Source organism: Dipodomys spectabilis, unplaced genomic scaffold, assembly GCF_019054845.1.
Source record: "Dipodomys spectabilis isolate Male_0828 unplaced genomic scaffold, ASM1905484v1 ptg000140l, whole genome shotgun sequence".
Classification (NCBI taxonomy): domain Eukaryota; kingdom Metazoa; phylum Chordata; class Mammalia; order Rodentia; family Heteromyidae; genus Dipodomys; species Dipodomys spectabilis.
In genome coordinates, this window is record NW_024870817.1 from 22024767 (window position 1) to 22048877 (window position 24111).

Here is a 24111-nt window from a genome sequence, read left to right on the forward strand (position 1 = left end):
ATATATATATATATATATATATATATATGCACATATAATGTATATATAGTTCTGAGATGAGCACTAAACTCATGATGTTCTAACAGATTGTGCTACCAGCTCAAGTTTGAATCTAGTTAATATACCTACCAGCTATGGAAATTTAGCCATATTACTCAATATTGATAAGCCTCCATTTTCTCTTACACAAAATGAGGATGAAAGCAATGCTTGGATTGTGGTATTAAAGTAACAAGAGTTACAAACAACAGTGCTTATAATAGATTAGTTGTTCCTTGAGTTCCTGTTGGTTATTTTCCCTTCTCTAGGACTCTATCATTCCTCCCAAACACAAGAAGGTTGGGGAGGTGATAACCGAACCTCTTCCAGGGTAAGTATCAGCATCAACCAGGCTTTCTTGCCAGATCCTACTACACCAGAGTAAACACTCAGTTGTTTATTTTGTTTTTGTACTCATTTTGTGGCTTGAAGTCAGGGCCTAGGAGCTGTCCCCTAGCTTTTTTGCCTAAGGCTAGCACTCAACCATTTGAAACAGCTCCACTTCTGGCTTTGGGGTAGTTAATTGAAGGGTTCCATGAGCTTTCCTGCTAAGGCTGGCTTTGAACAGTAATCCTTACATCTCAGCTTCTTGAGTAGCTATAGGATTACAGGCATGAGTCACCAGTACCCCATAGTAAACACTTTTCCCACAGGGCTGGCCAGAAGGACCCTGAACCTTCAGGGAATGGACAAAGAGGCTCCTGGGACCAGAATTTAAAGGGCTGGAGGTCCTAGTATACCCTACGTCAGCTCCTTAGGATCAATATGTATTATCATTTTTATATGTATATCATTTAGATAACTTGTTTGTTAACATCTTCCCTACACAGAGGCTAAAGTGGATAGATTAGGGACTATACCTGTTTCATACATTCTATATTTAGATTGCCTGACACTAAGTCGATAGTAAATATCTATTGGATAGTGAGGCTCTTTACTTACTATATATACTTCCTGAAAATGGAGGAAATTAATCTTATTTATTTATTTAAATTTTATTTCTGTTGTAAAGGTGAAGTACAGAGGGGTTATAGTTACATAAGTATGGTAATGAGTACATTTCTTTTTGTCAATTTCATTTAAACCAACAATTTTAAGTGTCCTAATGAAATTGGTTATTAAGGAGTCATTTGTGGTGAATGTACTCATCATTTATAATAGGCAAATAAAAATGCATTTATTTATGGTGGACCATAGTGAATATTTAGCACATACTTTTTTTCCAAAGAAAAAACATAGCCAGGTGAAGAAAACACAGTGATACCTCCGCAAGTGGGCTTTAAGCATGAGAGCCTGGTAGACTGAACAGTGATGTCAATTAATCCCCCACATATCTTGGACTTTACCAGATTAGGATGTGGAATTTTGCAACTGAACTCATACTGGTTTGCCTTAATAGAGGACTTTTCTCTGGACACAAAGCAAAGCCTACTCTTATCCCTCCATCTATGATCTGGATCAAAGTCACAGAAGGTGGGAATGAACTCTGCAGACATTATAATTGAACAATCCTTCAAGACTTATCGCTCCTCTCCAAGCTACTCTATTTCCACAGTCCCTGGATATTATCAATCTCTAGTAAGTGAGTAGTCGACAACCACTCAAATTTGATCTCAGCTGAGTTCAACATTCCAACTATATTTGCTTTATGAAGAAGTCTAGGCAACTTCATTCTTATCATTCACTTATCCAACCAAAACCTAGAAAATCCTGAGTGATTCTGGATGAAAAAACAAGATCTTAGAGAAGGTAGGAATTGGCATCTCAAGTGCTTGAACCAGGGACTTAAGGAATATTGAAAAACATAGTGTCTAAAATACCTTTCTTCCCAGCTACAGTGTATTATATAAAACCTTTCTAAATCTTATTTCAGGAAAAATGGCTTTGCTTAGTGTCCTTTGTGTAGTAAACAGGACATTATTATAGAGTCAAGCGCTCCTTTTAACAGATTGTGAGCTCCTTGAGAGAAACAACTGCATCAGTCGATCATTTTTACCTCCCAATAACCTAGCACAGGAACCTAGCCATATAGCACTCATTGCCAATGAAATAGCTCTACCGATTCCAATGAAGCTAACAAATTATTAGATTGTTGGGTTTGCGCCTACCAGTACAATAGCCACCAGCCACAGGTGGCTGTGGATAAGTAGGCAAATTTACATGGGCTATAAACATAAAATATGCATCAAATTTCAAAGACTTATTACTAAGTTTTACATGGGCTGTAAACATAAAATATGCATCAAATTTCAAAGACATTACTAAGTATTTTAAAATTAATAATCTCAATGTTTTTAACATTGATTTCATGAGAAATTATAGTACTTTTATCTATTGGGTTAGATAAATACATTATTAAAATGGATGCCATCTATTAATTTTTTAATGTGGCTATTAAAATTTTAGATTACACATGTGGCTGTGCTTGACATTATAATTCTATTGAATAATTGTTTTCATGTATAAATGACAACCAGTCTCTTGTATCTTGTTCTATTAAGTTTCTTGATAGGAAGGGTAAATTGACTCTATCTAAATAAAGCCAACCAAATATTTCTTTGTTTTGAGAAAAGCCATGATTCATAAAACAATTTTTTTAGTTCTATCAGTATGTTTTACACTTTAGCAGGTTCACTGTTTTAAAGAAGAAATAGTAATTCCAACTCTTGTAGAATATATTCCCTGCTATGGACTCAAAGTTCTTACCAAGGGCATGTAATATCCATGCAGCTGACATTTGAATAGCACTTCAATTCTCACTCAGAATGCCTCTGAACTTTTTGTTGTTGCTGTTCACTTTTTCAAATTAATTTAATTATCTTTAGTTGTACAAAGGAGTTGCTGTTTAACAAAGCAGTTTATTGGGCTGGGAAGGTGGCTCAGTGGTAGAGCACTTGCCTTGCATGCATGAGGCCCTGGGTTCGATTCCTCAGCACCACATAAGCAGAAAAAGCCGGAAGTGGGGCTATGGCTCAAGTGGTAGAGCACTAGCCTTGAGATGAAGAGCTGAGGGACAATGCCCAGGCCCAGAGTTCAGGCCCCACAACTGGACCCCCCCCAAAAAAAAACATATAGCTTTAACTGATAGCTGGGCTGGGAAGGTGGCTCAGTGGTAGAGCACTTGCCTTGCATGCATGAGGCCCTGGGTTCGATTCCCCAGCACCACATAAGCAAAAAGAAAAAAAGCCAGAAGTGGCACTGTGGCTCAAGTGGTAGAGCGCTAGCCTTGAGCTGAAGAGCTGAGGGACAGTGCCCAGGACCAGAGTTCAGGCCCCACGACCGGACTCCAAAAAACAAAAAACAAAGCTGTTTATGAACACAATGCATCTTGATCAATGTCATCTATCAACATTCTCACCCATTCCACCCTACCCACCTCTTCTCTCACTCGATGTAGAACAGACATTGAATTCTTGACTGTATTCTCCCCCTTTTCTCCTCTTCATTCGTCTATCCCTTTCCCCTTGACCTGCTTCCTGTTTGGTTTTGTTGAACTTGAACTTTGCCTTTCTAAAGAATTACATTATTTGAGTTCTTCCTTGAATCTACCGTATTTCAGTTAATACATTTACATACACTTGCATACCACCCAATTTATTTACTTTTAAGTTTATAAGCTAAAAAGGCCTCTGTTTTATATTCTCCTCCTTCAGCCTCTGGCATCTTGAAGAGTTGGGCAGCTCTCCCATCCCCAGCTCTTTCCACTGACCTCAGAAGAGGGCTGGCTCAAATAACACACTTGTCAGAACACCTCGGTAAGCAATCAGTAGAAGACACCCCATAAATAGATATATGAAAACAGAGTGCTCTGTACTGATAACAAAATCCACTTGCAACCTTCCTTCACCTCTACAACATTTGTTACCTGTAATGATTAGTTAAATGTGAATGTCACTAATGGCTTTAATTCTATCGTCTTAGACAGACATGTTTTATATAGGCACTGGCAGAGCTGTAAGTAGAAAGTAATTTTTAAGTACTACTGTGCTTACCTAGAGAAATTAAATTGGACCAACACAAGTTTATCAAACAAAAAATAATAGAAAGGGTCTAAATGAGCTATGGGAAAGGCCTACAAAGCCCTACATGACGTGTAGCCCACCTGTCTTGGACTTACCTTCCACTCTTCCCCTGCTCACTCTACTCCAGAAAACTGAACTTGTGCTTCTGCTTCAGTGCCCTTGCGCCTGCTCTTTCCTTTACCTACAACACACAGTCCTTCACTTTCTGCTCAAATGTCATATCAGAGAGGCTTCTTCACCATTCTATCAAAAACAGCCTAGCCAGGTGCCAGTGGCTCACACCTGTAAATCCTAATTACTCAGGAGGCTGAGATCTGAGGACTGTGGTTCAAAGCCAGCCAGGAAAGTCTGTGAAACTTATCTCTAATAACCACCAGAAAATCAGAAGTGGCACTGTGGTTCAAATGGTAGAGCTGAAGAGCTGAGGAACGGCACTCAGGCCCAGAATTCAAGCCCTATCACCAAAAAAATTAAAAAACAAAAAAATAACCCAGCCTAACCCTAATCCCACTGGATTTGTCTTCATATAGTTTATGACCACCTAGCATATTATTTATTTTTTTCTTCATCTCTCTAAACTGGAAAGTCATCTTCAGGAGACAAGAACTTTGTTCTGTACCTTTTGGATCTTGCACACCACAGGAGCCCAATAATTATCTGTTGAATTAATAAATTAATGAACACATTATTGGAATCCAGACACCTGGAATCTAATCCTAGTTCCATCACTAAAGAGAATATCTATTTTGAGAACATGTCTCAACACATGCTTTCTGAATTTGTAAAAGGATTGGATGAGAACAGATGTTTAAAAGCCTCTCCTAGCTCTAAAATCAGGTGGTTTTATAGATCTGCTTTAACCAATGACCTTGAATAAAGCTTGCCACACAAGAATGTTTTAGGTATCTACAAACTACAAGGCCTTTGAGGTTCTTCATTAAGATTTGAAACCCTGATCCAATGGTAAAGTCCTCCAGGTGGTAGGGATTCCAGGATTTTTTTCCACTTTGAAGTGGTTGATACAGAATGTTTTTTTCCCTTACTCTCTTCTAACAGTTAAGGACACAATTATGTTCTTCTGTTTTTCTACCCAGAGTATCAACTCCTTGAGGGCAGTAGTAGTAGTCTTCACAGTAATGTTCCTATGTCCAGCACCTTGTCTGGCCCATGGCACTCTGTTCCCTGAATCATTATTCAGATTAACAACTGCCACCAGCCCTCTTCCCTTCCTGATGAATGAGAGGCAGAGCTTTGCCAGTGAGTTTTCCTCAAAAGCCAAGGATAACTTTACACGTTCACATGGTTTCTTTATTCCTTAGGACAAGCTTGTGAATTGGGCGTTATTACCATCCTTTCATGGATGAAATAACTGAGCTCACAGAGGACAGAATTTGTCTGTGATAGAATGGTTAACAGGGGCAGGGAAGGTGCTCAGTGGTAGAGCTCTTGCCTTGAATGCATGAGGTCCAGAGTTTGATTCCTCAGCACCACATAAGAGAAAAAAAGCCAGAAGTGGTGCCGTGGCTCAAGTGGAAGAGCACTAGCCTTGTGCTGAAGAGCTGAGGGACAGCCCCTAGGCCTAGAGTTCAGGCCCACGACCTGACCCAAAAAAAAGAAACAAAAAGAATGGTTAACAGGATGCACACCCAGACATCTTGATGCTGTACACCTTATCACATGCCTAGATAGTAGGACTAGTATGTCAGAAGGGTAATCTACTAACATAGTGTATGGACTGGACTGGTGAAAAGCTTGACTAGCATAAGTAAGGCCTTGGGAATGATCATTTGCACAAAGGGGGGGTGGGGGGGAAGCAGCTGGGAATGTGGCTTAGTGGTAGAGTGCTTGCCTAGTATACATGAAGCCCTGAGTTAAATTCCTCAATACCACATGAACAGAAAAGGCCAGAAGTGGCACTATGCTCAAGTAGTAGAGGGCTAGCCTTGAGCAAAAGAAGCTCATGGAAAAGTGTCTAGGCCCTGAGTTCAAGCCACAGGACTGGCAAAAATAAAACTATTAGTCTGTATAATGATGAGTTTTATGTACTATAAAAGCATTTTTGTAATTAGAAAATATTGTTCTTTGTTTCAGAAGGCAGCTAACAGTAATTCTTTATATTGTACCTGAAAGGATAAAAGAAAGATAAGTTGGTTTTGTCTTTTGAATTTTGTTTTTCTTGTTGGCAGTACTGGGGTTTGAACTTAGGGTCTTCAAAGTGTTCTATTACTGGAGCTATGACTGCAGTTGTGCCATTTGAATTTTTATTACTTTATTTTCCTGATAATAAAATGTACTACATACTCATTATAGAAAAACAAAAAAGTTCAGATATACAGAAAACATCCTAATCAACCATTATCCCAGGGACAACCACTATTAGCCTTTTAACCCTCAAACTAGGCCATATTAAGTGAATATTAATTTTAATTAACTCTTTAGACCTCTTTTCCAGTACATCTGTTCAATTTTATGGTTGGCATCATCCTAACTTATACTATGAAACTTTTTCAAATTCAACATAAACATTTCCTGCATTGTTAGAATCTTTGTAAATACATTTTTTTTTTTTTTTTTTTTTGCCAGTCGTGGATTCTGAACTCTAGGCCTGGGTGCTGTCCCTCAGCTCTTCAGCTTAAGGCTAGCTCTACCAGTTGAGCCACAATGCTAGTTCTGGCTTTTTCTGCTTATGTGGTGCTGAGGAATCGAACCCAGGGCCTCATGCATGCAAGGCAAGCACTCTACCACCTTCCCAGCTGTAAATACCATTTTGATTGTGGTTTATAAACACCACATGCAAATACCCAGCAGCTCAAATGCTAGAATGCCAGCCTTGAGCAAAAAGCTAGAGTGAGAGACCCTGAATTCAAGTCCCAGTAATGGCAGAGCCTTTTTTTCCTTTTTCTCTAATAAGCTCTGAAAGTAAAAGCTAGAGGAGGCCATGTCAGCTTCCCTTGTAGTAAGTAGAAAGAGCACCTCCTCACAGGGAAGGGGTAGTGAAAGTCTACCAGCATGAGTGCACAGACCTAGGCTCGCAGGGTGCTTGCTTTGATCTCAGTAAATGATGTGAAACTTCATTTCCCTCATCTGTAACAGGCAAGTCACATAACAGCATTCCAACAAGGATTTAACAAGAGTCAACAGAAGAACACTGAGCACCATGCCCGCTACAGTGATTCAGGGTCTCTTCATTGTGGAAGAGCTTGAAGAAAGGATAGCATGGTTTATCACTCTCACCCTCCATCTCTTAGAAAATATCCCAAGTCCTCAATTCAAGTCTCAGAAGAACCCAGAATGTTAGGCCACATTTGTAAACTCAATTTGTGGTTTGACTGTCATAGCACAGGGAGGCTCCCCATTCCACTGGGACTTGCCCCTCGCTGACCTCCCTCTACCTCTAGCTACTTCCACTGGCTCCTTTCCCCATTGTCCCACCGTGGACTACACCCTCGATAATGACCCTAGTGTCCCAACCAGTCTACAGACTACTTTCTATAACAAAATCTGTTATTCTTCAAGTTCTGATCAGAAGTTTTACTGACTCCTAATTACTTTTTTTGTCAAAAACCAAAAATGTGATTTTTTTTTAAAGGGCTCGATCTCTTGTGTTTTTTCCTACTCTGCTTGTTCTCATATCTTTCCATCCATAGTAAGAGTGGGCTGAAGTTTACTGAAGATAAATCATATCACTTCAAGGTCCTGACCTCTGTCTACAGGCAATGCAGCCACAAGGTGGTGCTTCAAACTGTCAGCTGCTCACATTTTAGTATTAAATGAGTTTTCAGGATCTCCTGGGGGACATTACTTTTACAGAGTTAGGCACATCCTAGGTGTTACTATTATGAAGGCAAGGCTGCCACACTTTCCCTTCTCAATGTACCGAGGATTGCAGGTCCCTATTCCTTGTTCCATATCTCATGGGTGCCTTCTCTCTTATTCCTTTATGCATCTCCTGCCCATTTTCTTTTTTTAAAATTTACTTTGTTGTTATTGTAGAGGTGATGTACAGTGAGAATACAATTTCATGAGTCAGGTAATGAGTGCATTTCCTTTTGTACATTGTCTTCCCTTCCTTACTCTCCCCCAGTCCCTCCCTCTCGTCTCCACCCATGAGTTGGATAGTTCACTTTCATCAGTGTCCAGTGAGCTGCTGCACTTTTTCACCCTTTTTTTGTACCCTTCCCCCCACCATCTGAAGATATACATTCAAATAGACTATACATAAAGAAAACAGAATCATAAAAAAATTTTAAATTAAATACAGGAAAAAGGGAATAGGGGCTAGGAAGGGGGCTCAGGGGTAGAGTGTTTGCCTTGCATGCATGAGGCCCTGGGTTCGATCCCTCAGCACCACATAAGCAGAAAAAGTCGGAAGTGGCGCTGTGGCTCAAGTGGTAGAGCACTAGCTTTCCTTGAGCTGAAGAGCTGAGGGACAGTGCCCAGGCCCAGAGTTCAGGCCCCAGGACCGACCAAAAAAAAAAGACAGAAAGACAAACAGGAAGGAAGGAAGGAAGGAAGGAAGGAAGGAAGGAAGGAAGGAAGGAAGGAAGGAAGGAAGGAAGGAAGGAAGGAAGGAAGGGAAAGAAAGAAAGAAAGAAAGAAAGAAAGAAAGAAAGAAAGAAAGAAAGAAAGAAAGAAAGAAAGAAAGGAAGAAAGAAAGAAAGAAGGAAGGAAAGAATTTAAAAAGCTTAGGTTTTTCCAGATTGATCCTGTGCCTTGGGCCAGGGTAAGCTCATTTTATAAAGCCAGGCTCCTGCCTACTCCTGTAAGGTAGCCAAAGCTTAACCCTCTCTCCTGATTTTCCACAATCTGTCTTCCGTCTCTATTGTTTCTAAACACATAGTCTCATACTCCCCATATTTCTCCCTAATATCCCATAAATATCTTGAGGGCAGAGTCTATACCTGCTTCCTTTTTAGGAGTTGCTTGGAGAACATGACCCATAACTGAAGATCCTATCTGACTGACCATTTACCCTGGCCAGTGCCACTCTATGGTCTACTTTTTCATTTTAGCTTGCTGGAATGAGTTGGGCACTGAGTATGCATGCATGCCCAAATGGTACATATCCATTCGCCACCTTCAAACTCTTTTTTTTTTTTGGGGGGGGGGGGTCTGGTCGAGGGGCCTGAACTCTGGGCCTGGGTGCTGTCCCTCAGCTCTCAGCTCTTCAGCTCAAGGCTAGAGCTCTACCACTTGAGCCACAGCGCCACTTCCGGTTGCTTATGTAGTGCTGAGGAATCGAACCCAGGGCCTCATGCATGCAAGGCATTGACCCATGCAAACTCAGAAAAAAAAAAAAAAAGCTCAGTGGTAGAGTGCTTGCCTTGCATGCATGAGGCCCTAAGTTTGATTCCTCAGCACCGTATAAGCAGAAAAAACCAGAAGTGGCACTGTGACTCAAGCGGTAGCACACTAGGCTTGAGCTTAAAAGCTGAGGGACAGGGCCCAGGCCCAGAGTTCAGGTACCTGGACTGACACACACACACACACACACACACACACACACACACAGAAACCATTTCTAATATTTTTATTTTAGTGCCTTTATGAAGGAAGATCAAACAATAATGTTTTATAATGCAATTGCAAAATTCTTATTTCATGTATTTACATTTAAAGAAATGTTGGTAGTTTAGATCTTGGGGCCAGTAGGAACTTAAGAGTAGGAGTTGCTAGCTAGTGCTGTTTATGTAGTAGTGGAGTTTGACCTAAGGGCCAGTGCTTGGTAGGCAAAGGCTCTACCATTAGAGCCACACTCCCAACCTTGTTTTGGTTTGTTTTTGAGACAAGGTCTGGAAGCTATCCTAGAACTCACATTCCTCCATCTTTGGAGGGTGGGTTCAGTCTTGCCTTTACCTCAAATGGCCTTGAGGCTTCTTTTCTCCCTAAGAAATTTATGTTAGGGGTCTCCGTACCAAAATAAAATCCCTTCATAGCACAGAGTTGTGCACCCAGGAGGCTACCATCCATTTGAAGCTATCACAGCCGCCTTCTTAGCCTCCACTCCCTGTAGCCTAGGTTTTTCCAGATTGATCCTGCGCCTTGGGCTAGGGTGAGCCTTCCAGAGTTACGAGGACCCTACGTAAATCTCCAAGAATAAATAAGAACAGCAAGTCACAAGGAGCTGGGGCTCAGCGGGTTGGGGGATGGGATGGCCATAGTAAACTTTGCTGCAGGCGGGCCTGTCACTCCAGCTGACAGCGAGCACCTTCACCTTCCAGCTCAGAAGAGAAAAATGAAGGCAGCAAGTCCCAAGACGGAAAGTGCTTCCTTCCAGGAAAATGAACTCCAGATCCATAAAGGAGAAAGCAACAAGCACCCCCTGGGGCGGCTAGCGGCCCTACTCACACCTGCGCTGCGGCCCAGCTAGCGGCCCTACTCACACCTGCAGTGCTGCGGCCCAGCTGCCCGGGGCCCAGCCCTGGGGCTCGGCCGAGGTACCTGGCTTCGGGCTCCTCCTCCGACTCGGCAGTGTCCTCCTCGCCCTCCGACGACTCCTCCTCCTCGGTGTCCAGCTCCCGGGCCACCTCCTCGTCCCCATCGGAGCCGAGCAGGCCTTCGGTGGTGCGGTTGCTGTCGCGGCTCGCCATCGCGCCTGTCCCGGGCCGGAGTCGGAGCGCCCACGCCGCGCTGCGCCTGGTGTTCTCCCTCTGACTGCACCTCGGCCGGCCGGGCACCACCCTGTGCCACCGGCCCGGCCAGGGCGGGGCGGCTCGGGTTCCCGGGCGGGGGCGGGTGAGCCCTGAGACTTTAAATAGAAGGCGTCAAAAAGTTTCGCCGCCTGAGCTCGCTGAGCTCCCGGGGCCCCGGGGCCCCGGCTGGGCTGCTTCCCAGAGCTCTGCCAGCTTCCCGCGCGTCCTCCCCACCGGGCCCTGCAGACGGCTCAGGCTGTGCTCCGACCTCAGAGGGTAAAAGCGACCCAGCCCTGGAACTCGGTAGGGTTAACGCTTCTTAGTTCAGCGTTCTGATGAACCCTTTACTCCAAACTTAGGAAGGAGCTGGGGCTCCTAAGTTACTCCTTTACTGTTACTAGATCCAACATCTCTGAACTTCACTGGCAATAGGAGCTCCTCTTCTAGAGGAACCGGAGGCTCAGTGGGAGCTAAGGTAGCTTAAGGTTCCCAATCGTCGCAAATGAAGTGATTCAAGGGAGAGTACTAGGCTAGCACAATTCAAGACCTCACTTTTGATTCATGGTTCCGTATAGACTTCCTCTGTATTGCAAGTTGGTAAACCATATTCCCTGCCTCAGTGGTCTCTGATCGTTTAGCCAGGATAGTTGTAGCTCCACTAACCTTAAACTCACAGTCCTCAAGTTTTAAGCAGGGCGCCGGTGGCTCAGGCCTGTAATCCTAGCTACTCAGGAGGCTGAGATCTGAGGATCGCGGCTCAAAGCCAGACTGGGCAGGAAAGTCCGTGAGAGTCTTATCTCCAATAAACCACCAGAAAACCAGAAGTGGTGCTGTGACTCAAGTGCAGAGCGCTGGCCTTGAGCTGAAGAGCTGAGGGACAGCACCCAGGCTGAGTTCTAGCCCCAGGACCAACAAAAAAAAATTGTTTTACCTGAAATTCAGCCTGAAGGACCCAAGTTTTACTGTATCATGTAAAACCAGTACTTAAAACTCCTGACTGCTCCAAGACTGAAGCACAAGACCCTCACAAAGATCAAATCTTGCCTAGCAACCTACATCTTTCCTATGTGCTCTTTTAGAAGAGCTCCCAACATCATCAAGTCCCTCCCCTATACTTTCACACAACTCTGCTTGAAAGGATCTGGTCTTTTTGATTATTAAAGATCATCACTCTTTTCTGCAATCCTCTTCTTCCAGGTTCCCACTACAGTCTATGTTACAAGTTATGTTGGCCACCAGGGTTCTATGGCTCATGCCTGTAGTATAACTGAGTTCTCAGGCTCAAGGTTCAAAGCTAGCTCCAGCAGGTTAAGTCCATGAGACTTTCATCTCCAGTTAACTATCAAAAAAGCTGGAAGTAGAGCTGTGGCTCAAGTGGTGGAATGCTAGCCTTCAGCAAAACCAGCAGCACAGGACAGTACCCAGGCCTTGAGTTTTAAAAGCCCCAGGATCCCAGGCAGGGAGCCGGAGAGGTGGGGAGGGAGGAAGTATGCTAGTATTTCTGTCCCCAGGGTACTTTTAAAATTCATTACTCATTTTTCCTCCCACCAACCTAAGCCCTCACAAGCTCATAAACTGGCCAAGTACCTAGTACATAGCACTACAGAACATTACCAAATTGTTTCCTGAATACCAGACCAGACCATATCTGATGAGTATGTCAACCAGATAGAGGTGCCTTTACAATTCATAATTTTTACTAGTGGGAATGACTCTATGGCTACAACAGCAAATATTTAATTATAGCAGATTCTGTTTTTAACTGCTGAATGTAACATATGGAGGTTGAGTATTACCAGTTGCAATGGCTTGAATGCAATACATCTCACTTCCAGCTCTTTGCCAGTTAAGTGGAGGTAAGTCTCTTGGTATGCTGGGCTGGCATGAAACCAGATCAAGATAAGAGCTTGGCAAACAATTCCTTAACACATTCAAAAATGCAGAAATGGAGAGATCAATACACAAATATATCTAAAACTGAAAGTAACTGAAGTCTTTGATTTAGAACACAAACTTAACTTATTGATCTATTTCTTACGACAAATAGGCTGAAAAAGAGTAAGAGTGAAGTCATTAAGAGCTGAGAACACAGTAACAGTGAGAGTACATACAACAACTGTGGCCTCATTATAACACTGAATTCATCCCTAAGAATTGTACACTATTGCTGAATGACAATGTACTATTATGACCATGATTACTCAAGATTCATCACAAGAATATTATATTCAATATATTTTGATAAAAGGTGAACAATATATAAACATTTTTCAAGACTCATATTTCTATGTACAAACTTTATTTGACATCATACAAAAAATGAAACTTAAAATGAAAATATGCACCTTTTGTAAGTCAAAGAAAATTTTTAGCTTAACTTTTGAATTGGTCTGCAAAAAAAAAATACATGAGGTACAAATTGTACTACAGTAGGTCTAAAAGAAGTTGTTAGCGGTTCTTTTGAAAAAGTTAAAACTGTTTTCGAGATTAGTTTTTATATTTAAATTTACATGTAACAATTCACAAATATTTACAAAAATCAAAAAAAAACTTCAATAAACACTGTAGCTTTTTCAGCAGCCTCTACTTTGTGTAAAAAGATATACTAAATTCCAATACTGTAAATGTACACAGAAAAAAAATCTGATTCTACAAACAGGAAATGATCTTAACTTTGATGTTTCAGTTTCTGTTTCTTCTTGTCACAGGGGGGAAAAAGCAGGGAAACAGAAAAAGTGCACGCTGTACTATATTATCACAGAGCACAGGAGACTTCATCTTTTCCAAATGTCTTGTCTTTAAAATAATCCAGTATCAAGTTACTAACTGCTGTGTCAGTGGTCACATTAAAAGTGGAAAATGTACTTATTGTTGTTTCAACATAAAATGTAAAGCAATCGGAAGAATCCATCAAAAGCATGGAAAAATACTGATGAAATGCTAGTACAGGCACACTTAAAAGCCTCAGTCTGTCCAAGGAGTCAAATGAAGACTTAAGGTAACTGTCCAGTATTTCATGACTCCAGTGATTTCACTGAAATAAAAGATTTCATTTTACTTCAAGTAATTGAATAACCGACTTGAATCATCACTTTACTAAAACAACATAGACAACAACCTATTGTAGGTCATACAGTAATAAGTATGTATAAATCAGAACCTTTTCAAAATGTCACACAACTTTTACAAATAATTGAAGTAATATCAAAACCTTTCATTTGTTCAGGTAATTTCCCAAAATATATTTTATCTAATTGTCTGAAAATTCATGTAATAATATTACTAGTTATCAATGTAAACATTTTCAAAAATACATTTTTAAATCAAAGAATTTTATTAGGAAACATCATAATAAAATATGCAATCTTTATGTATGTCCTTATAAAAATGAAACATGGAAACAAGAACAATTTAAAAAAAAACATGATGGAGGTAAACAATATACATTATGAATTAACTATTGTTCTTTATTTCTTGACGAATTTAATAGAGGTGAGTTATCTTTTCAGGATAGCAGCTCTTAAAGGTAGTATACTGTTCAAATCTCTTTTGTTTTTCAATTTGTGCCATGACTAGGAAAGAAAGAAAAAAAATCATTCTTAAAGCATAAGATATACAAAGAACAAAAGATTAAAATCTATAGCTGTATGTTTCCAATTCATTAATGAAAATAATTGAGCATATGGGTAGTATCTACAGATGACAACACTTATTAAATAATTCATCTAAAATAAATTGTTAAATAATTTCATCTAAAATAGTAAAGTAATAAAAACAAAATCTTTAGATCTGAGAGTAAGGATTACTTCAATTATTTCATTAACTTTTTGTCTTAAGCTTTTCAGTCTTCCCTAACTTTCTGAAAGTCTCTGGAAAAAGAACAGTGAACAGAAACTTATGGAAAAAAGAGAGAGAATGAAATTCTGGTCAAAAGCTAAAAACCTGGCACATTACTTTATAATTTATTCTCACCTTAGTTGTCCAGTTGATTGAAAGTATTACCTTCACAGCTTATCATTTATCACTAAGAAAAACAATTTTCTATTTTGGTTAACAAATTTTATTTTAGTTACTAAATTTGATCAAATATATTCTGGTAGATAAAATTGAGATGGCTATGGGCATTGTGGCTTACACCTGTAATCCTAGTTACTCAGGAGGCTGAGATCTGTGGATCACAGCTCAAAAGGTAGCCTGGCAAAGAAAAGTTCATGAGACCCTTATCTCCAAAATTAACCAGCAAAAAACCCTAAGTGGAGATATTGCTCAAGTGGTAGGTAGAGTGCCAGATTTAAGTGAAAAAAGACAAGTGAGAGTGAGAGGCCCTATGTTCAAGCACCAGTACAGGCACAAAATTAATTAAATAAAATTGGAGGCCTAATTTAAAAGGTAATTATTAGGGCTGGGAAGGTGGCTCAGTGGTAGAGCGCTTGCCTTGCAAGCCTGAGGCCCTGTGTTCAATTCCTCAGCACCATATAAGAAAAAAAAAGGTAATTATTAAAATACAGTCCACTTTTGTCCAAATAATAAAAAGCTATGCTTTTAAAAATGATCACAGTTCCTTCTTCTATGAAGCATTACTTTCTAGGTTTCATAGAATAGAACGCACCTCTATATTGTACTCTATGGAATTCATCAAAGAATCTCATCTGGCAAACCACTGATTAATAAATCCGTACTGCGGGCATACACTTTTTAAACTTTTCAAAACATAAAGAGAAAATGACATTCTAAATTCCCTCTTAACAGTGGGGTAAACAAAAAGAAAAAAAAGTTCATGGCTGAGACATTAGCTTCCTTCTGAGATTATAATAAACTCCTGATATTTTAAGGAAAGAAATGAGTTCACTGGGTTTTACTCAATTATTCTGGAAGTTTAATAAACTATAAAAATATTTCCACAAAAGTGAAAGTCATATGAATGATTCCTCTGGAAGAAAAGTGAATCAAAACTCAAGAAGTAAATTACCTATTCTGTTACATTAATGTCACCACAGCTTAGAAATCAAAATTATTCAATCCTATTTTTTCATTTTTAAAGCATAGTTTGCTAATGTTTCTAGAATTGACACAATGTTTACCTTTAAAAATTGATCCTTGATCATGTCAAATTTCTGCTTTTCATGCACAGCTCTGGCTGTATTTGTTCCATCAAAAGGTTCTGCAATGTTAGACAAACAAATCATTAAAAAGACACCTTTCTATCTTTTTTGCAGTGAGTCAAACCTAAGATCTTGTATATGTGGGGCAAACACAGAACTACTGAGCTACATCCCCAGCCACCAAATATTTGTAGATTAGATTCAATTATATAAAACTGCCAACATGTAACCATTTTGAACTATAAATACAGAACTTGGTATTGATTAGCCTAACATCATTTCTAGACATGTCCATAACTCATAACTATGAGGTGCCTAATAAGTTAGTTAGAACTCAAGTGAGAGGGATGACTAAAAATCAGAGTCATCAGCTACAGGTATTTTAGTTTAAATCATGGAAGTAGGTAAGGTTTCCGAAGACTTATAGTAGGTCTAAATGAATAAAAATAAATTAAATAAAAAGTTATCAGAAACAACGAGAGGTGCTTTCAGATGGTACAGTAGGATAATTTAAAACTTCATTTTTACTTAAAAGCTAATTTTGTGCATCTGCAAAAAGGATCTATACCCTTTGGAAGTAGAGGGTTAATATAGAAGAAAATGGAAGCCAGTTTCGAGTTAAGGTTTGAGTAGGTGTTTTAGAAAGAAAGACACTGAAACGATAAATTTGGTAAGAAATCTGGTAACAGAGAAAAACAAAATAGTAAACAGAGAAGACTGATGGAAAACAAAGGAAATCTTTATGTATGTATGTTTCCAAAGCTATCCTCCATAGCAGTATCCTCAATTCCCATTCAATAAATCCTAGTCTACAAACAGAAGAAAAGAAGAAAAACAAAAGGGAAAGAAGAGGAAAAGGGAGGGAAGGAGAGTAGAAAGGAAGGAGACAGGAGAGATTTAATGTTCAAATTCAAGTATAGTATTTCTCACAACTAAATTTCAAATGTTAAAGATTTAACATTGTCATCACTTCAGAACATACATGTATTACTTTTAACTCAAACTCAAATTGAAATTAAATAATTCTCTCAGTACTAATGCTATAAACTGAAATTAAATAATACTCTCAGTACTAATGCTAACAAGTGGTAAACCGAGTAAGCATGACAAACTACCTTCCACACAGATGTATTTATTTCTCCATTCAATACCATCAGGCCTTGGAATGGCTTTGGCTTCACGAACTGAAATCATTTGAGTATTCCAACTATAATAAAGGAGATTAAATTGTCTCAACAATTTCATTATTTCCTTTTATCAGCCAGTAGAATAACCTATCCTGATTTTCTTACACAATATTGACATTTGCCTCAACCCTCAGCACCCTTTTTTTTTCTCTACAGCTTCTAACAACTGCTTACTTATTTACGCTTATTATTTATTATTTATTGTGTACCTCCCAAAGTAGAATAAAAGCTCCAAGACGTTAAGATATTTTTCTATTTCTTTCACTATTCAACTAGTTACTTAGTACATATCAGGTATTCAAGGTTTCCTGAAAAACTGTAGTACAAAAAAAAAATTTAATGCAAGTAAAAACATAAAAATAGGGCATTTTTAAAAAAATGGCAGCAAAAGAATTTTGATAGCTGTTAAAAATGTAGAGGGCCAAAAACATAGCTCAAGTAGTAGAGTGTTGTCTAGCAGAGTAAGCCCTGGGTTTAGTTCTCTGTACTGAGGGGAAAAAAGGTTTGTAAAGATTTCTAATGAACTTAAAGGACTCAATAACTTTTTTCTTTACTTGAAAGACAAAGAATTAAATGGATGATAAAAGATACTTGAGGCCCGGCTCCGGTGGCTCACACCTGTAATCCTAGCTACTCAGGAGGCTGAGAACTGAGGATCGCGGTTCAAAGTCAGCCTGGGCAGGAAAGTCCATGGGACTCTTATCTCCAATAAACCACTAGAAAACCGGAAGTGGTGCTGTGGCTCAAGTGCTAGAGCACTCGCCTTGAGCTGAAGAGTGCAGAGACAGTGCCCAAGCCCAGAGTTCAAGCCCCACGACCGACCAAAATTAAAAAAAAAAAAAAGATACTTGAGTATATGGCATAAATGTCTCAGAATTTTTATATGATCACTTAAAATTTATTGATTTTTAGCCAGGTGTAGTGGTGTATACCTGTAATTGCATCTACAGTAGAGACTGAGGAAGGACCGACTGAGGCTAAGAATTCAGGACTAGCCTGTGCAATACAGCCCAAATCTCATCTCTTAAACTAAATATTAAGTAACTTCATTGACATGTCACTGCTAAAATCTTAAAAGCCAGGCTTCAAGAACTATATATAGGAGTGGGAATTTATTCATTCTAGGTGACAGGTTATGTGCCTGACTCCACACTGCTCTTGATCAAAAAAAAAAAAAAGTAGAAAACCATGCATTTAAGATGCCTTTCTATGATCTAATTCACAAGGACAAATATTTTCCTGTGTGATTTTGGAATGCAGTAACTGTGAGAATTTGTGTGATACTGAATAGGCAGGCACAACACTGCTTGAACACCTCTAGCCCAATTGCTCTGTACTAGTTTCTATACATTTTAAGTTTCTAAAAAACAGATGTTCCAAACTATGAAACATCCTTATGGAACTAAATATAGGGTTCAGAAAGGCCCTTCTGGAAAATGAGGCATGACATAAAATGGGAAAACAAATGCAATCAATCAACAAAACCTGGCCTGGTATACTACAGTCTTTTTTATTTGCTGGGACTATAAAATCTAGTAACTGTTAGTTTATTATCTTATAAACTAGACAATCTGGACATGTTTATAGCACAACAATTAACAAATACAGCCTTTGACAAAATTTATCAAATTAACATATATAAACAAATAAGCATAATTTAAAGCTTTACTTACTCAAACTCTATAGCATAATATTTAAGAAAGCCCAGTAAGAGGTCCCCAAGACTTGATTCATTCTTTGAGAGGTAAGGAGGAACATTACATGGAGCTTGATGTACAAGGTGCAGCTGAATAGCAGGACTAAAAGATTCCTGTTAAAAAGAGAAACAAGCTAAGCCATTTAAAGCACATACTAAAAACTAAAAAAAAATTTAAGAAGAAATTTAACTCTCTTGTGTTGGAAATTTACAAATTTGATTGTCTTCCACTAGAAATTGCACCAATATTTAAAATAAGCCAGAAGGTACCTGGAAAACTAAGATATTTTAATCCTTCGCTTGGGAATATCATTTAGTTATCTTTATGATAACTAAAGATTTCTAACTCATACAATAACAGTACACATATCATAATTCAACCTAGCAAAACACACACACTCGTAAATATATTATCTTCATTATTTCCACAAGGACCAGATGTAGAAAAGAAAAAGACAGAAAGGAAGTGGCACTGTGGCTCAAGCGGTAGAGCACTCACCTTGAGCTGAAGAGCTCAGGGACAGCGCTCAAGCCCAGAGTTCAAGCCCCACGACCGACCAAAAAACAAAAAAGAAAGGCATAAAGCAATAAACAGCTTTTTCTAACTGCTACTTAGCACTCCTCAAAGGCCAGAGTAGCTGCAGCACATGAATAGTATTCATTTTTAAATGTTTGCTTTATTCTGCCTTTGTACTTTGTATTTTAATGAAAACAGATAATCAACATGAATTGAACTTGAAAAGAAAAAGGCAGGGAGAAAAAAATAGATAGTACACATACTAACAAGCAACATCCAGGAAATTTTTACCATATTATTTGTTAGGAAAATGAGTGGGTTTTTTTTCTCTTTTTTTTTTTTTTATTTATTTTTTTGGTGGAGGTCCGGGGAGGGAGCTGTTTCGTCTGTTATGCCATTTGTTTTCATAGCTGACCTTTTTCCTTAGCATTAAGTTCTAGATGAAAAACACACTAAATAAAAAAAAGAACCTAAATGAATATAAATACCTTCAAGTAATAAATGTCCAAAACTGGAACATAGTCTAAATGCAATTTCCACAGTACAATAAAAAATAACTATGTTAACCCACTGCCATCCAAGTAGAAATAGATTTTTAAAAACTAGTTAAAGCAGCAGAAATGTGAACTATAGCTAAGTTTCCTAATTCTATTCTTAAAAAAATTAACCTGGAAGCCAAGTGCGGGTGGCTCATGCCTGTAATCCTAACTACTCAGGAGGCTGAGATCTGAGGATCATGGTTCAAAGCTAGCCCAGGCAGGAAAATCTTATTTCCAATAAACCACCAGAAAACTGGAAGTGGCGCTGTGGCTCAAGTGGTGGAGCACTAGCCTTAAGCTGAAGAACTCAAAGACAGAACCCAGGCCCAGAGTTCAATATCCACGACCAATAACAACAACAACAAAAATTTAACCTGGAGTTCATAGTTCTTCATTATAAATAACTTCAGAAGAAAAAATTATAACTGATAATACAATTCATTAATATATTACCTAAACAACTAAGTGGTAACACATAGAAATAGTGTAATATAGCACTAAATGCTAGTCAAAACAAAGGAGCAAATAAAACATCCCTTGTATTCTCACCAGTAATTAATCAATGTTTATCAAGAAACATGATTACCTTTCTCTTAGAAAAAGAATTATATTCCAATTATAACTGAGAAAGCTAGCAATCTTCAGCTTAGGACTTTGTTTTACACTTCTACTATCTGTAGTTATTACATCAGACTCAAACTGAAATTTTAATTAGCTTGAGGAAGGAGCATCAATCTACCAGTAAGAATAAGGCAAGAGCCAGGCCCAAGAGGATCATGCACTGTAATCCTACCTACTTGGGAGCCTGAAATGTAAGGACTGTGGTTCCAAGCCAGTCCGTACCTGGGCAGTAAGACTCTTACTTCCAATTAACCTCTGAAGAACTGAAAATGGAGCTGTGGCTAACATAGTAAAGTGCTAGCTTTAATGCTAGCTTTAGAAACAGTGGCTAGGCGGAGTTCCCAATACCAGGACAATAACAGCAGCAGCAACAACAACAACAAAAACAATAAAGGCAAAAGGATGGCCAGATTATCCCTAGGTATTAAATTGTACTTCTGACACTACTACTTAAATTTGCTAAACCAGCTAGGCATTAGTGACTCATGCCTGTATTGCAGTTCAAAGCTAACCCAAGCAGAAAACTGGAAGCTCTATCTCCAATTAACCAACAAAAAGTAGGTCTGAAGGCATGACTTGCAGGTATATTATAGTGCCAGCTGTGAGCATAAAGTCAAATGAGTTCAAGGCCCTGAATTTAAGCCCCAATATAGGCAAGCACGCGTGCACGCACATGCACACACCACACACACGCTCGAACGCGCGCGCGCACACACACACACACACACACACACAGAGTCAAACTAGAATACTATTTTCTTGCAAAGAAAATAAGCATGCAGGTCAAACAAGAAGAAAAGCAGTATACACAAGTAATATGGGTCAATTAAAAACTTTTAAAGTAGGTTCCCGTTTAATGATCTTGCTTTTTATTATTTTGATTTCTAACAACAGAAAACTAAACATTCAACTTAAAAACTGATGTTCTTACATGAAACCTAAAATTGTTTGAATTCTAAAATTATTTTAATAACTTAAAGGATCAAAAAACATCCAGTTTGAATCTACTCTATTAAATTGGTGACTTTGAGCCAACAATGCCAGTGTTCCTTTAGCTCTACTGCTCATTTTTCATGATTTTATACTGTCACATACTAATGGAAAGTGAAGGAAATATCCACACTTAAAAAGGAAACAATTTTGCCAAGCACTGGTGGCTCACACCTGTAATCCTAGCTATTCAGGAGGCTGACATCTGAGAATCAAGGTTCAAAGCCACCCAGGGCAGGAAAGTCTGTGAGACTTACTTCCAATTAACCACCAGAAAACCAAAAGTGGCACTGCAGCTCAAAGTGGTAGAGCACTAGCTTTGAGCAAAAGAGCTCAAGGACAACACCTAGGCTCAGAGTTCAAGCCCTATGACCAACCAAAATAAACGAAACAAAACAACTTGCTCAGGTCTGTAATCTTAGCTATTCAAGAGGCTCAGATCTGAAGACTGCAGTTCAAAGCAAGGAAGTCCATGACTCTCATCAACCACCAAAAAAGCAGGAGAGTTGTGACCCAAGTGGAAGAGCCTAACTTTGAGCAAAAAGGAAAAAAAAAAAAACAGAGAGAGAGAGAGAGTGAGAGAAAGAGAGCGCGCGCGAGCGTGCACGCTCAGGGATAGCACCTAGATCATGAGGTTCATGGTCCAGGACCAGCATATAAAAAAACAAACACAAAATACAAGCTTCTCAACTATGGCAACTATGTTTAAAATATATGCTACTATAAATAAAATAAGCAAATACAACTTAAGCTAATACATTCAAAGGCACATTAAAGAGCAATACAAAAACAAAAACCAACAGCCTTAAAACTACAAACTAAGTCAATGAAAAACCAATTCAAATGATAACATCTTTTCCTTGAAAATACATTTCACTTTTTGCACTAACAATATGTACTGATGTTTGTAACTGTTGTCTTTGTAATTTTTTTAGTTAGATTTTCCATTATAAAGCCCAGGTTAGCCTCAAACTCAGTATTTTCCTGCCATTACCTTCCCAAGTACTGGGATTAAAGGTATCTCTCATCATACCTGGCTTGATTTTTTTCAAGCAAAAGTAGGGCTATTCTTTACTACAGGTATTAGTAAGAACTAATGGTAGCTGGGCACTGGTGGCTCACACCTGTAATCCTAGCTACTCAGGAGGCTGAGATCTGAGGATCGAGGTTCAAAGCCAGCCCGGGCAGGAAAGACTGTGAGACTCCTATCTCCAATAAACCACCAGAAACCCGGAAGTGGTGCTGTAGCTCAAGTGGTAGAGCGCTCGCCTTGAGCTGAAGAGCTGAGGGATAGCACCCGGGCCCAGAGTTCAAGCCCCACAACCAACAAAAAAAAAAAACCTAATGGTGAGTTTCTCATCAAAATCATACCTCTCTTCCCAAGCACAGTACTGAACTTGTATTTCCCTTCTGTCTTGCATTAATTCCTCACAGCACAGGGTTTCAAGTAAGATTTCAACAGAAGCATTCTGCCCTCAAACTCCCAACACTTCTCTCTCCAGTCTCCCAACTGCTGGGATCAACATTTATCTAAGAGTGTCTTAACTCAAAGACTTTTCTGCTTAGGCTGACTCTGAAGCACAATCCTCATATCTCAGCCTTCTGAGAATTTAGAATTACAGGCAAGAGCCACTGGCACCCAGATAAAAGTGTCTTTTCACTATTAGGGCCTTTGTAATCTGAACCACATATTGTTGTTCTTTTTACATTAAAATCTGGATATTATAAAGTTGAAATGAAATAGTATAAACAATCATTATCTTAGATCAGTATGAGCTAAAGAATATAGAAAGCAGAAATTATTTAAGAATAAAGCCAAAAAATTAAGTTTTTATTTCTATAGTTGCTAATATTTTCATTTTTCACAATGTATAAAAGCATGAAATCTGGTCGCTAGCTATATTATAAACTTGTTTTAATAGTTTAATTCTAAAAAGAGGACTGGATTTTAAAAAGTTCTTGTCATAGTTTATCCCAGCTGATAATCCACCAAAAACTGAGGAACCTCCAATACTATTATAAAACTACTGCCTCTATTACAAATGAACCTTTATTACGTAATATGTTCCATGTGTGCATTATAACTAATGTTCAAAAATAAAGAACAGCTCTTCTCAAATATCAGTGACTAAACCCTACCCTATCTAATTCATGTTACCAATCAAGTATATTTTGTGTGACATAGTAAGCTCTCTGAAAACTGATCATACATGCTATAAAGCACATTCTCCTTTGTGCCATTTGCTGTGCTTACAAAACAGCTCCTCTTATATAGATAAAATGCATAGACACATATGTATGTATAAAACTAAAATGTACATGATTTCAGTCATTCCAAACAAGCAGCTTAAATATTATTTTCAAAGAAAATCAAGAACAAAGAGGAAAACCGAAATACCAGCAATATAAAACAAAGAAACAGAATTCTGAAGAAAGTATGCAAGAAAACTAAGGAAGAAATAAAAGAATACATTATGAATAAGTACATTACATGTTTCTGTAAATTCAAATTTTGAGTTATATACTAAATTTTCCCAGTAGCCATACTTCAGTTTTTAGTATTTCCAGTTTCAGCAGGAATAATATTATGCAGATAAGAATAACATACTAATATTATCTCTTTAGTGTATTATTTAGCAAGATAAGAAGACAGGTTATCCAATTATTCAAATTTTTAGTTTCATTCCCTATTTTTCAAAGGATAAACTGGACCAAAAAAATCAGAGTTACTAAACAATTGCTTATTTTAAAATAGTATGAAAAGGC

At 38.7% G+C, this 24111-nt stretch overlaps 2 protein-coding genes across 3 annotated transcripts in view; both read right to left on the bottom strand.

Moving 5' to 3' along the window:
• Window positions 1–10651, bottom strand: part of Cmya5 (cardiomyopathy associated 5) — an 89047-nt gene extending 78396 nt beyond the window's left edge. Inside the window, exon 1 of the mRNA XM_042691064.1 lies at window positions 10503–10651. Within this exon, the coding sequence (XP_042546998.1) occupies window positions 10503–10651 (149 nt within the window). The remainder of the gene's footprint in view (window positions 1–10502) is intronic.
• Window positions 10652–12970: 2319 nt separating this feature from the next.
• The window catches only part of Tent2 (terminal nucleotidyltransferase 2), a 47315-nt gene continuing 36174 nt past the window's right edge, over window positions 12971–24111 (bottom strand). For both annotated transcript variants that reach the window (XM_042690776.1, XM_042690777.1), the window contains exons 12-15: window positions 18656–18792; window positions 16911–17002; window positions 15775–15854; window positions 12971–14265 (exon numbers count right to left, since the gene is read on the bottom strand). In XM_042690776.1, coding sequence (XP_042546710.1) covers window positions 14191–14265; window positions 15775–15854; window positions 16911–17002; window positions 18656–18792 — 384 coding nt within the window. In that variant the 3' untranslated portion in view covers window positions 12971–14190. The remainder of the gene's footprint in view (window positions 14266–15774; window positions 15855–16910; window positions 17003–18655; window positions 18793–24111) is intronic.